Below are 14,056 nucleotides of genomic sequence, written 5' to 3' on the forward strand. Positions count from 1 at the left end.
ACAAAACAACAACTATGGCATTGACAACAAACAGAACCAGGGACCTGGTCCCTCCTCTCAACTGCAGGAACTCTCCCCTGTGGTGCAGTTACCGTCACAGCTGGCAGGAATGAGCAAAAATCTGGGACTGGTGGGGGAGATGTATCAGAAGTCTTGGGGTAACTGGAACTGTGGGGACGTACTGGAAAGGCAGCAGGGTGCAGCTACAGCGTGGGGAAAATTCAGAGTAGTACCCAAGAAAACAGTGGGGATGGAACAGCGGCAGTGCAGCTCCCAGCAGGGAGGGAGAGGTGGAGTTCAGGATTCCTGGGGCACAGGAACAGATCAATTCCCGGGGCACGTGAGGTTCAGGATTCCTGGGGCACATGAGGTTCAGGATTCCCGGGGAACACTAAGTTCAGGATTCCCAGGGCACATGAACAGATCAATTCCCAGGGCACACAAGGTTCAGAATTCCCAGGGCCCATGAACAGATCAATTCCTGGGGCACACGAAGTTCAGGATTCCTGGGGCACACAAAGTTCAGGATTCCCAGGGCACATGAGGTTCAGGATTCCTGGGGCACACGAGGTTCAGGATTCCCAGGGCACACGAGGTTCAGGATTCCCAGGGCACATGAGGTTCAGGATTCCCGGGGCACACGAGGTTCAGGATTCCCAGGGCACATGAGGTTCAGGATTCCCGGGGCACACGAGGTTCAGGATTCCCAGGGCACACGAGGTTCAGGATTCCTGGGGCACATGAGGTTCAGGATTCCCAGGGCACACGAGGTTCAGTATTCCCAGGGCACATGAGCAGATGGTGATCGGTCCCTCAGGGCTGAGCTCCAGTGGTGCTGGGGAATTCTCCTCGCAGTAAGCGACAGCCTGGCCATCCTCCTCTGATGCCAAAGAGCAAGAGAGCAGCTGCCCCCAACCCCATCGTTTTTATCTGCCCCACATTCTCTTGGTAGCTCTGTCTCCCCCAGAGAAACTCCCAAAAACCAGAGGAGTTCCCCCTCCCACCATCCCAAGCACCCAGTCATGGGTGCTTCTTAGCAACTCAATGGGAAAAAAATCCACAAGTAACAAGGAAAGAAAAGGAAAGAAAAAACCCAACCCAACAAGGGGTCTGATCCCGGAGGAGGAAGTGGCAGTGGGTGAAGCTGCAGCTTCTCCAATGCAGCAGGATATGTGTTGGAAATGTTGTCAAAGGAACCCCACCCAAACCGGAAATGTTTTGCCAGATAGAGTTAAGCCAGATAGAATTGTGGAATCATGGAATGGTTTGGGTTAGGAGGGACCTTAAGGCTCATCCTGTTCCAGTCCTGCCATGGGTACCTTCCACTATCCCAGGTTACTCCAAGCCCCATCCAGCCTGGCCTTGGACAATTCCAATGATGGGGAATGTTCCAGTTTATCTTGGCCGGGGTGGCAAAGGTGCCCAATGCAGCTGTGGCTGAGCCTGTAGCTGCATGAGACCTGAGGCTGCACAAAACCTCATCTTCATTCATGGGAGGTCTCCCACTTGGGGAAAACCCTGGGGGTTTAGGATCTTTTGATTGGAGAGGCATTTGGGTCCTCAAATGCCTGGAATAAATGCTGGCAAGTGCTTTGGAAAATGATTTGGAAAGTGTCACATGCTGGGAGGTGGGGTCTCAGTGGGATTTCCTGCAGTTCCAGAGGTGATGGTCTCTGCTGTGTCCCCACTGATGTTACAACTGGTGGTAGCTCAGTCACTGGCTGTACCAGCCCCCTCACTCACTGCTCAGGTCACTGTGAGCTTGGGAGGCGCAGCTCATCCTAGTCCCATCAGAACTGCCTTTATTGTTCCCATGCTCTGTAAGAGGTTTGGAAAACCGCAGTTTGGGATTGCAATGGGCACCTCAGTGTTCTGAGCCATCCTTTCCTGGGCTTTGGTGGTTCCCTGTTCCAGGGATCACCTCCACAACTGCAGTCTTTCTGTCCAAGGAGCTGCTGTCATTCCAGTGGATCTTCTCATCAAGGAGAGCAGGAACATGAGGAATACAGACAGAGTGAGGAGATGAGTCACTGATCAAACCCTTGGTGGGATTTTGGGGCTGTAGTCCCAGATCTGGAGCTTTAAGGCCAAACCTTTGTTTCTGGGGACATGAGTGACTCAGCAGCAGCAAGAAGTGGGCAGAGGATGTGTCACAGACAGGGAAACCCAGCAGGGGCTGGGAATATTGACCTTTAAAAAGGCTTTTTAATACAAATTTGGAAATCTGAGGAATGAAGCTGTTAGCGTCTCTCTTCCCCATCAGGTTGGAACAGATTCCTTGGGATATTGCCCAAATAGTGCAGGAGTAATGCCTTTGAAATGCGGAGTAATCGACTGACATACGCTTGGAACACCAAAAATCTCTGGGATTTAGTGATGGGTTGTGGGAGCCCAGTTTCACAGGGCCCCTGAAGGGACATGGCAGGGAGGAAGAGCAAAGGATAAACTGTTACCACTTTACAGAAGCTCTTCAGTGACCTTGGATGAAGCACTCCACCTTGGCTTTCAGCTCAGCTTTGCTCACAGAGGCACAATCCATGTGTCCTGGAACACTTAAAGGGTTTGGGGAATGAAAAAGCAAAATGTTTAAAGCAGATAATGAGGTTACAAATTCCCAGGGCTGCTCTCTTGAAGGACACACATTTCCCTATGCTGTTTAAGCCTTTTACTCCCTTATTCTCTCAGGAAGATGATGAATGTCACTGAACACAGAGAGGAGGAGGAAAGGTTTGGGCCAGCTGGGGTTTCCAAATATCCTAAATTAACACATTCTGCTAAAGTTGATCCACTTAATGTGGGATTCTACTCTTTTTTATTAAAATCTCCCCAAAAATTGACCTTTAGGTCACTCTAGAGAGGGACCTCCAGAGAGGGAGAGGCCTCACCTTCCTACTGCCAACACTGGCTGTTGTTCTCCCTAAAAGTCTGGAATAAATGTTTTATTTGGTTGAAAGAGCTGTGAGCCCAATAAGCTCCTCTTCTGCACAGGTGTTGGGGGGGTTGCTCCTCATACCTGCAAGGGGAGGAAATAACATCACTTTGCTCCTCATTATTCAGCTTAAACACATGGTGGGATCCTTGGAATTGTCCTGGGCAGGGCCAGGAGTTGGACTTGATGATCCAGCTCAGGATATTCCCTGATTAAACAGGAACATTAATCTAACCCTCCTCTTCCACCTCCAAATGCCCAACCCCAGCAGCTGCTGGTGGAAGTCACCCACGAGCACCTGGAGCATATCCTGATCCTTGGGCAGCCTTTGCCATCCCAAAGATCCATGGAGTAACACCTCTCATCACTTGCAGAGTGTCTTCCATGGGGAATTGCTGCCAGGAAAATCAGACCTGGGCATTCTTTTCTGCTGGAATTGTTGGGCAAATCCCAGTTTGGCCTGTACATCTATTTATTTTTCAGTGAAAGAGGTGGGTTCAGTGTGACAAAACTGCAGGAAAGGTGGGTAAATCTTTCCAGGAGACATGAAACTGGTGATTTTCAGTCCCTTCCTTGCTGGAATATCAACAGGGCTCTGTGCCATGGGTGGGAACACTTAATTTCTTTGGCTGCAACAGAATAAGGCTTAGCCCTGTAAATCCCTTTCCCAGAAGTGCTTTTATGTGATTTTCTTGGCATTCCCATGGCCTGGGAACATGTTCTGCTCCATGGAGAAGTTCCTGCACGTAACCCCAAAAGCCACCCAGTGTTGCAGGGTGAAGCTGTGTGGGAGCTCTGGGAGCTGAGCTCTTTCTTTGGGATCCAGGCTAAAAGGAGCTCAGGGAGTTCACCATTTCCCTGGCTGGGCCCTGGGTGAGTTGGCATCTCCTGGGAAGTGGAAGGAGTGAGTTTGGCTCATTGTCTCTGGGTGTTTAATTGTGGAGCTGGGCTGATGCAGCCTGTGATGATTGACTCTCACAATTAAAAGGTCAAATATCATGTACATGTGTTAAGAGAAGTTTTATAGATTCATAGTTATGTTTTATTGCATTGTTATCAGGGGACAGCCTGGGTTTGGGACATTTGGGAGGGCTGGCTCGTTACCATGGCAACACCTGACCTCCAATCAGGATTTAAGGCAGTGAACTCCACCACTGGACAGCAAAGAAGGAGTCGATGGACAGAACTTTGGGAGAGGCAAGAGGGTTACAAGGTGAAACCTCCATTGTGTGGGTGACCACATGGTGGAAAAAATCCTCTGCTGCTCCCAGCACCGTAATATTTTCCCTAGTCAGTCTTCTGTTTTATTTTTGATAAGGTTTAATAAACCTTTCTAAATTTTTGGAAGTGAGTAGCCTCTCTCACATCACTGCTGCAGCTCCTCCCCAACTGTCTTCTACACCTCAGCTCAGGACAAACAAACAGCAAAACATTTGGGACAGAGAATGAATCTGTTTGACTTATAGCAGCTGTCCCAGATGCAGACCCAGATCTCTGACACCTCGGCGGTGCTGTCCATGGACAACAGCCAGAACCTGGACCTGGACAGCATCATCGCCGAGGTCAAGGCACAGGACGAGGACATCGCCAGCTGGAGCCGTGCTCAGGCTGAGTCCTGGTACCAGAGCAAGGTGAGGAGGGGCAAACAAACAGGGAGATTTTTGTTTAGCATTTCCCAAAGACTGATTTATACTGGAGAGAACAAGCAGCGAGGACAGGGGAGAAAGGAGTAAAATGAAGTGAATTTGGAGAGAGTTCAAATAGTTCCTTGGAGAGGTTTGGCAGTTGGACTTGATGATCTTAAAGGTCCTTCCCAACCTTCCATGATTCTTCACGACTCTGTGGGAAAATGCTGCTTTGATAATGAGATGGAGGAGCAGAAGGAGAAAGCTCAAGGGGATGAGTGTGACAAGTCCTGGTGAAGAGAGGATCAGAGCAGGGCCAGTCTCTGCCTGTCCCCCGTGTCACCTCCCTGCCCACCCAGCATGAGGAGCTGCAGCTCTCAGCCGGCTGGCACGGGGATGACCTCCAGAACACCAGGGTGGGGATCTCAGAGATGAACCTCCTGGTCCAGTGGCTCCACTCAGACATGGACAGTGTGAAGGTGCAGGCACAGGACCTCCCCAGATGTGGGGGAGTCCCGTCTCTTGGACTGACCCGGCCCAAACCTCGGCCTGGGAGCTTCTCCCTGCCCTGGAATCACATCCTTGGTAACTCCTGGCCTGGTGGCTCTGCCAGCTGCTCCAGACAGGGAATGTAGATAAAGCCTGGCTGCTTTCCCTCATCGGGAATGAGCCTTTCCAAAAGTTTAGCTCTGATCCTTGGGATCCATCTTCCTTGGTTTTAAAAACCTCTTGGAGCATTCCTGCTCTTCTGGCATCTCCAGGGACTGCTCAAGGTGCTCTCAGTCCATGGAGGGGGGGAAATGCTCCTGGGAAACAACTTTTGACCCCAAATCTTCTTTTTGCTCTTTGGCTGGTTGGCATGGTGGTGTTCATGGCCAGGTGAAACCAGCCCCACCTTCTAGTCTCTGTTGGCTGTTAATTGTGGAACACCTCTCAAGGTGCTGCTTTGGGATCTCCCAATGCTCCAGTGTTCCTTCTCTTCTCAAATCAAGACAGGGTGGAGTGGGAAATGGGAAGGCTCTGAGCAGCTGGTGATGAGGCCAAATGTTGTAAAATTACTCTAAAATTGCTCTTGCAGGGGGATTTCGTGGTTGCACAGAAACCCCGTACTGCTCATTGTTTGATTGCAGTTTATTAAAGAGATTTCAAAAAATTAATATAAAAAAGTTCTGCAGGAGAAGAAAATGGGAGGAATGAGCTGGTCTACATTTTGGCACAGAATTTCCCAACCCTTTTCTTTGCCTCTCTCCCCTCCCCTTTAAAAAAAAAAAAAACAAAACCAAAAAAGCTATACCTCTATACCTGAAGGTGTTTAACCAGAGATGTTTTTCCAAGTTATGTAAAATTTATGGTTTGCGTTCAACAATTGCTGTTTCTTCTTTTTTTCCCCCCCTTTCTTACTCCCTTTTTTCCCTGTTTCTAACCTCTCTCAAGCTTCTAAAAAGGTGAACGATTTTCTGCTGGGACACCTGTGCATTATGTGAGCTTTGGGCTTAAAATGATCCCTCCTGGGTGGGTGAGGAATTAATGGAACATTAGAGAGAGCACTTTCACCTATGGAAAATTAAGGTTGAAGTTTGGGATGTAGGAGAGCACTGGAGTGAGCCAGCAATGCCAGAGGAATTGGGGAATGGAGAAACTGCCCGTGGGAAGATGTTTTGTTTTCCATTTCTTAAGAATTTGGGGAGTGAGGGAGGAGTAGATGGGAGGGAGCACTATGGGCTCAACTCTCCTGGATTCCTGGGCAGGTGAAAGAACAGGCTCTGCTTCCAGAGGTAAACATAATTCTTGCCCCTCCTCTGGATTGGCACCGGAGCTCTGGGAAGGTGCTCGCTGAGCTCTGACGTTAATGAGACTCATTAATGAGACTCGTTAATGAGACAGCTGATTATTCACTGACAAGCTGCACTTGCCAGCTGGGGGAGGGATATGCAGGGGAATTGTTTGTATGGGGAGAGGGAGGCTCCCAAGCCAAGAAATAGTGCTGGGAAGGTTTTCCCTCAATGGCAAAGCGACAAGCAGGGATTCTGAGATGATTCCAAGGCTTTGTGCCATTCTGAGATGATTCCAAAGCAGGGGAAGGTGCTGCTTGCCTTCCCGTCCTCCAGTCCTCCAGGTGAGTTGCTCAGCTCCAGGGGCTTTCCTGGGTGGTGCTTTTAGACACAAACCTCACGCTGGAGCTGCTTCCTGCTCCAGAGCTGAATCCCCCCATTCCAAGGCTGCTGTTGAAACCTGCTCCCAGACCCAGAATGTTCCCACCTTTGTGGCTGCTCCCAGATAAGACCACGACTGCCAGGGGAAAGCAGGGGCACAGGGTTTGTTGGAAGAGTACAAAGGAATTTCAAGCTTTAGTTTCACACATTCCAGTTATTTCTTGGACGGTCTATCACTGACTGAATTTCCCACATCATATTCTCTGGCTTTTCTTCCTGGCCTGAGGCATCTGAGTCTCCCAAGGGACAATCTCAATGTACAAATCCCTTCAAGTTCAAATCTGGTCAAGGAAAATGTGTCTCAGGCTGTTTGGCCTCCCTGGTCTTACCTAAAGGGCTGGAAAAATTTATTAATTTTTGGGCAGATAACTACAAGCTACATCTTCCTTGTCTTAACCTCAGTTTCAGGTACAATAAAGGAATCACTTTATATATTGTCTGTGATATGGATTACTTACAAATATTCACGGCACCAACACCTTCTCCAGACAGCCTGGAAGAAAGAGAGTATGGAGAAGCCAGGGTATTTTCCTTATAAGGATAATTTCAAGCAATATTTTAGCACCAAGGACCTTGGAAAAGAGACCCAGTGAGGGCTGGGTCTGATGGGGAGTATACAAGAGGATCTGGAATGACACCTGTTACTGTGTAGGATGGGGGCGAATTTCCTCTGCAAAATTTTGTGACACTTTCACCTCCTTGCAATGCAAAGGTGAGAATGTTTTTGGATTTCGATGTGATTTGGTTTGCAGGGGGAGTTCCCACCTGCTCTCCTCACTCTTCATATAAGTCCCGATCTCAGTGTTCAGGACCAGCTTGATGTTCATGAGCTCCTGGTATTCCCAAGGTAAGACTTGGCTTTCTGCAGAGTGGCCTCCAGTTTCTGCAGCCTGGCCCTGGCATCCTTGAGGGCGATGTCCCTGTGCTGCTCTGCCTCAGTGATGGCCATCTGCAGCCCGGCCACCTGCGGGCAACAAGTCCAGTAGCCATGTGATGGGTCTGGATCCTGGTTTCCAGGCCCCTTCCAACCAAGGGTGGAGACAGAAGTGCCCCACGTCTGGGGAGGTCCTGTGCCTGCCCCTTCACACTGTCCATGTCTGAGTGGAGCCACTGGACCAGGAGGTTCATCTCTGAGATCCCCACCCTGGTGTTCTGGAGGTCATCCCCGTGCCAGCCGGCCGAGAGCTGCAGCTCCTCATGCTGGGTGGGCAGGGAGGTGACACGGGGGACAGGCAGAGACTGGCCCTGCTCTGATCCTCTCTTCACCAGGTCTTGTCACACTCATCCCCTTGAGCTTTCTCCTTCTGTGTCCTTCTGCTCCTCCATCTCATTATCAAAGCAGCATTTTCCCACAGAGTCGTGAAGAATCATGGAAGGTTGGGAAGGACCTTTAAGATCATCAAGTCCAACTGCCAAACCTCTCCGAGGAACTATTTGAACTCTCTCCAAATCCACTTCATTTTACTCCTTTCTCCCCTGTCCTCGCTGCTTGTTCTCTCCAGTATAAATCAGTCTTTGGGAAATGCTAAACAAAAATCTCCCTGTTTGTTTGCCCCTCCTCACCTTGCTCTGGTACCAGGACTCAGCCTCAGCACGGCTCCAGCTGGCGATGTCCTCGTCCTGTGCCTTGACCTCGGCGATGATGCTGTCCAGGTCCAGGTTCTGGCTGTTGTCCATGGACAGCACCGCCGAGGTGTCAGAGATCTGGGTCTGCATCTGGGACAGCTGCTATAAGTCAAACAGATTCATTTTCTGTCCCAAATGTTTTGCTGTTTGTTTGTCCTGAGCTGAGGTGTAGAAGACAGTTGGGGAGGAGCTGCAGCAGTGATGTGAGAGAGGCTACTCACTTCCAAAAATTTAGAAAGGTTTATTAAACCTTATCAAAAATACAACAGAAGAGGAAATAGGGAAAATATTACGGCGCTGGGAGCAGCAGAGGATTTTCTCCACCATGTGGTCACCCACACAATGGAGGTTTCACCTTGTAACCCTCTTGCCTCTCCCAAAGTTCTGTCCATCGACTCCTTCTTTGCTGTCCAGTGGTGGAGTTCACTGCCTTAAATCCTGATTGGAGGTCAGGTGTTGCCATGGTAACGAGGCAGCCCTCCCAAATGTCCCAAACCCAGGCTGTCCCCTGATAACAATGCAATAAAACATAACTATGAATCTATAAAACTTTTCTTAACACATGTACATGATATTTGACCTTTTAATTGTGAGAGTCAACCATCACATTACTCATTGATCACACTGACCAGCTCTTGGGCTCTTTGACCCTCTGGAGATTGGAAAAATGGGGGAACAGCAGACTGGAAAATTTGGGATACTCTTACAGCTTCGTAGAGGGCTCTCAGGAAGTTTATCTCATCTGTCAGGGCATCCACCTTGGTCCCCTGATCCACCTTGGTCCCCTGATCCACTTTGGAAGCATCCACATGCTGGAATGGTGACAATGGAGCTTGGACCAGACCTTCTCTGGGTCATTGGGTGAAGTCTTTGTATCTAACACAAACCTTTGGAGTTTCAGATTAAATTAAGAACTGAAATTTAATATTCAAACCAAAAATGAAGGGTTTCTTGATCTCTGCACCTTTAAACAGAGCCAAGAGTGATTTCCCACCTCCACCTTTTTTTTTGGGAGGGGAGGAGGTAGGATGTCCATGGATCCAAACAACGTCACACCACTGAATTTCTCTTTTCCTGCCAGACAGATATTTTGTACAATACTTGAAACAGCAGAAGCTTCTTACTGTGTCTCCTGCAGGGGCTGTGGATGCTGAGATTGGACACAGAAACGCTGAGGACTGGCAGAGTATCTGGTGAAGGGGCAAGGTCTGGATGACCCAGAGTTGATCTGGGGGGCCAGATCAGTGGGATCTGTGGGACACTCCTGAGTTTGGGATGAGGGACCTGAAACAAGGAAAAATTACAGCCCCACACTGCTCCACTGGCACAGCCAGGTGTTTCTGCTTCCTGGGACGACTCCACCTGTGCCCCCTGTTCTGGGCCTGGCACTGCTGGCTACAAAGGGTGATTTGAATGTTGTTTGCCTTTCCAAGGCTGTCCCTGCTTTGGGGGTGGTGCCTCCTCACCTTCTTGAACACGACAAAGTTGTTCTCTGCTGTCATGTGCTTGTTGATCTCCTGGTACCTCTGGGGAGGGAGAGCTCAGAACCCCTTCAGAGCCTCTGCCCTGTGCAAACCCCCTCTTCACATGAGGAGAGACCAAAGGGTCTCTTGCTGCGGGCGTTTACCAACAATACACAGATTTTTGGAGGGAGCCGTGCTGGAACAGAGTCCTTGATGGAGCTTTATTGTTTCTGCTTCTGTGTCACTGATTTTGATGGAAAAGGCAGCACCCCTGGGCTGGAGGGTGGGAGGGGCCATCTAGAAAAGCTGAGGGCCCTCATCAAAGGCACCTTTTATCCCGTGAATGGGAGCCTTGTGCTCCCGAAATGTTCAGGGTGGAGCCAGGGGTGAGCTCATCACCACACCTGGTTAGTCAGGAGAGCCAGGATCTGCGGGATGGCTGGGGAGGAGGGCGGGGGGTGGCCAGGGCAGGGAGAGTCAAGGCCACGCTTTTGGGAAAGGTCAAAACCCAGCAGGAGCCTGGACCCATGCCCAGCTCCAATGGAATGCTTAAATGGGGGAGATGAAAGAGAGAAAGAGAGGAGTTCAAAGGAAGGAGTCCGTGCAGGTAATAAACCATTGGCCTCTCCTGGCCCTTTCATGGGGTAAGATTTATTCCCATCAGGAATATCCATCCCTGAAAATAATTTCCATTAAGCAGAGCCCTAGCTTTGCATCCATTTGTGGGTCTCAAAGCTCTTGGCCATGCAGAAGAGAAAATTTAATGTCTGTTTTCTAGTTGCTGGATTAATGTTTGGCCCAGAGGAATCAGAGGTTTGGGTTGGAAGGGACCTTAAAGATCATGTCACTCCAGTTCCCATATTAGGAAGAAAATTTGTGATCCAAAAAGTTTAAAATAGTCAAAGGTGGGAAGAACAAATTCCCAGGAATCGGGGCAAGAGCCCAAAGTCCTTTTGTAGGTGTAGATGCAAGAGGATGGTCCCTGCCCAGCAACTTGTGTGATGCCATTGAGCTTCACCCCAGAATCCACTGATCCCAAAGGAATATTTGCCACTTTGTCAGACACAAGCAGAGCTCTAAAGTCTAAACTGCTTCTCTCATTTGACTGTCCAAGGATTTCATGTGCGGGCTGATTTCCTTCCCCAGGGCAGTCAAGGATGTTTCAATGCTGCTTTGGGGCTGGAAGGAACTTTTCCTGTTGGGAGAGGTAGCACAGAGTGGCAGGCATGTGATTTCCTGGGAAAGGAGATCAGAGGGTTCAGGCAGGATGCATGTGCCCTTGTTGGGAGCAGGGATGAGCATGTCACTCCCACATCTCAATTTTCTGGTTCCACACTGACAATTTAACCTCCTCATTTATTCACATCCATTCCCAGCAGATCCCTCATGGCCATGGGAGCAGACACAAATACTGGATGGATGTTTTCCTGAAGTGCAAAGAGTGGAGGAGAGAGGAAACTCCTGCCCCCAAGAGCCCAAAGAGTTGCTGAGCTGAAACTTGGGCGCATGATCCTGGTGACTTTCTGTGGGGTGGGAGGTAACTCCTCACCATCCAAAGTGCTCAAACTATCCAATATGTCAAACAAATTCTGATTTAGTTTTAAACTAAAGAGGGGAGATTTAAATGGGATATTGGGAAGAAATTCCTCCCTTTGAAGGTGGGGAGGCCCTGGAGGTGGGGAATTCCTGGAGCAGCTGTGGCTTCCCCTGGATCCCTGGCAGTGTCCAAGGCGGGTTGGACGGGGCTTAAAGCAGCCTGGGAGAGTGGAAGGTGTCCCTTCCCATGGCAGGGGTGGGATGGGATGAGCTCTGAGGTCCCTTCAACCAAAACCATTCTGGGATCTTCTGATTCCATGGATGCTCCTGGCTGGGGTGGCTCCACGCTGGGCATCTCAGCATCAAGCACTGAGATGCAGCTCCAAGGAATTCAAGCAAAACACAGAGCTCCAGGGAGACCTTGGAGCCCCTTCCAGTGCCCAAAGGGACTCCAGGAGAGCTGGAGAAGGACTTGGGACAAAGGATAGGGGGAAAAGACACAGGGAATGGCTTCCCACAGCCAGAGGGAGGGATGGATGGAAAATTGGGAAGGAATTCCTCCCTGTGAGGGTTGGGAGGCTCTGGAATGGATTTCCCTGGAAGCTGTTGCTGCCCCATACCTGGGAGTGTCCAAGGCCAGGTTGGATGGGGCTTGGAGCAGCCTGGGACAGTGGGAGGTGTCCCTGCCCATGGCAGGGGGTGGGATGAGATATCTTTAATGTCCCTTCCCATCCAAACCTTTCCATGATTCTGAGGTCGCGTTTTTTGGGCTGTCTTGGACCTTTTCAATGATGCAGGAAGAACAGAGTGAAGTAAAACTGGACAGGTCTTTCTATGGGCGTTGCCTACCTGACCTTATGTCCTCCATCATGTCCTGCATGGCCTTGAGCTTGGAGCTGAGCTGCAGCCTCTCCCCTCCCAGAGCCTCCAGCTGCTGCCCCATGTTGCTGATGTACAACTCAAACATGGGCTCCAGGTTATTCTGCACAATTTTCTGGCCTTTCAAGAGGCTCCATTTGGTCTCCAGAACTTTGTTTTGTTGCTCCAGGAACTGCATCTGAAAGCCATCAGAACAATATAAATAATTCAGGATCCTCAACTCAAAATTTGCCTTGCTTTTCATGAAATGGAAGTTTAATATGGCGGAGGTTGCAAATGTTTTCTGTAATTTGAAGCATGATTTGATGGGCATGTCACCAAAAGGTCGTTGGTGGGAGGATTTGGGAGCCAGGAGAAATACTCAGCTGCAAGGAAACCTGGAGAAATATTTTACTCTGTGTTTGGGTTGTCAAAAAGATCTATATGTACAGTCTGGATATGGAACAAAGTCCTGCACAAAATCCTTAACTCTGCTTTAATGATTTAAAACTACATTTCTGACATTGAGAAGTTCGTGACTCCATCTCCAGGTAATGCCAGAGCTGGAGGAGAAGAACATGCCTCACCTTGTTGATGAAGGAGGCAAATTAGTTGTTGAAGGATTTAATCTGCTCCTTGTCCTCCTGCTGCAGCTGCTGCATGTTGGGGTCAATCTCCAGGTGCAGGGGCACCAAGAGACGCTGGTTGACCATTGTAGCCACATTTCACAGAGAAAAGCAAGGCACAATTCTTCCCAAGAATATTTCTGGGTTTCACATTCTCTGAAGCTCAGAGAAAGGAAAAACAATTCTTATCATTTGCTTTGCCTGTGCTTGTGAATAGTAGAATGCAATATGGAGATTGCTTACCCAAAGTGATGGTGTTTTGTTTCCTTGGCCTATCAGGGCCAAGCGTCTGTATGTGTCGGGACTGTTGGATGACAGTCACAAAATTCAGTGCAGTGTGTGCAGTTGGGTGCTTGGCAGATTCGGTTTTAGATGTATAGAATAATATAGTATAATAAAGTAATTAATTAACCTTCTGATAAGATGGAGTCCTCCTCATCATTCATCCTTCGTCGGGGTTCCCAATGCAGCTATAGACCATGACCTTCTGGATCCCTCCAGGGCCACATTCAAGCCCTGCTCCTCCAGCTCTGCCTCCTGCCCTGGGGCTGTATCCTGGTCTGGCAGCTCCCTCATGGCCATCCTCGTGGTCCCCCGAGGCTGTGAGGGCTCCTCCTGCTGAAGGCTTCTCTGCCCCTCCCGTGCCTCCAGCAGAGCCATGGGACAAGGACACAGAGCTGTGGCTGCTGCGCTGGACGGGCGCCGTGACGGAGCAGCACCAACTCCAAGAGACCAAACACTGAAGGAGGACAATGAGGTGAGGTGGCAGAGGAGCAGGAATCTTTGGGAGTTGGGATCAGGAGTCTTCTCAGCCTTTTATGCTTTTGGAGAACTGGGCTTGACCACAGCTCAAAGGAGTGAGCTCACAGGTTTGGTATCTGGTGCCCAGTCACCCCCACCAGCTCTAATGCCACAGGCTGGCAGAGACAGCTCGTAAAACTTTCCAACCCGTACTTTCTAAGCTGTTTTTCAAAGAGGAGATTACTGGTGGGGCAAAAAAAAATCTGTTTCCATCCACAAGTTGCCTTTGGGCTTGGTTTTAGCTTAGTTAAAGTGGTTCCTGTTTCGTTTGAAGGTGATGAGACTGAAGTTGCCGCAAGAGGGAATCCAGAGATTGGGAAAATGCCAGTTTGATGTGCTTTGCTAAAGAGAAATCCTGACTCTGCCCCCAGATTTCCAG

At 49.5% G+C, this 14,056-nt stretch overlaps 1 protein-coding gene across 1 annotated transcript; it reads right to left on the reverse strand.

Annotated features, from left to right (window-relative positions):
• Window positions 1-7,590: 7,590 nt before the first annotated feature.
• On the reverse strand, window positions 7,591-12,963 carry LOC311164156 (keratin, type II cytoskeletal cochleal-like; the record flags this gene model as incomplete). Its single annotated transcript, XM_084223491.1, is given in 8 exon segments — window positions 7,591-7,731; window positions 7,842-7,967; window positions 8,331-8,495; window positions 9,101-9,205; window positions 9,860-9,919; window positions 12,243-12,449; window positions 12,838-12,858; window positions 12,862-12,963. Coding segments are annotated over 8 exon segments (927 nt in total).
• Between the last annotated feature and the right edge of the window lie 1,093 nt (window positions 12,964-14,056).

The sequence above is a fragment of the Fringilla coelebs genome (assembly GCF_963513975.1).
Source record: "Fringilla coelebs genome assembly, chromosome: 30".
Lineage (NCBI taxonomy): Eukaryota > Metazoa > Chordata > Aves > Passeriformes > Fringillidae > Fringilla > Fringilla coelebs.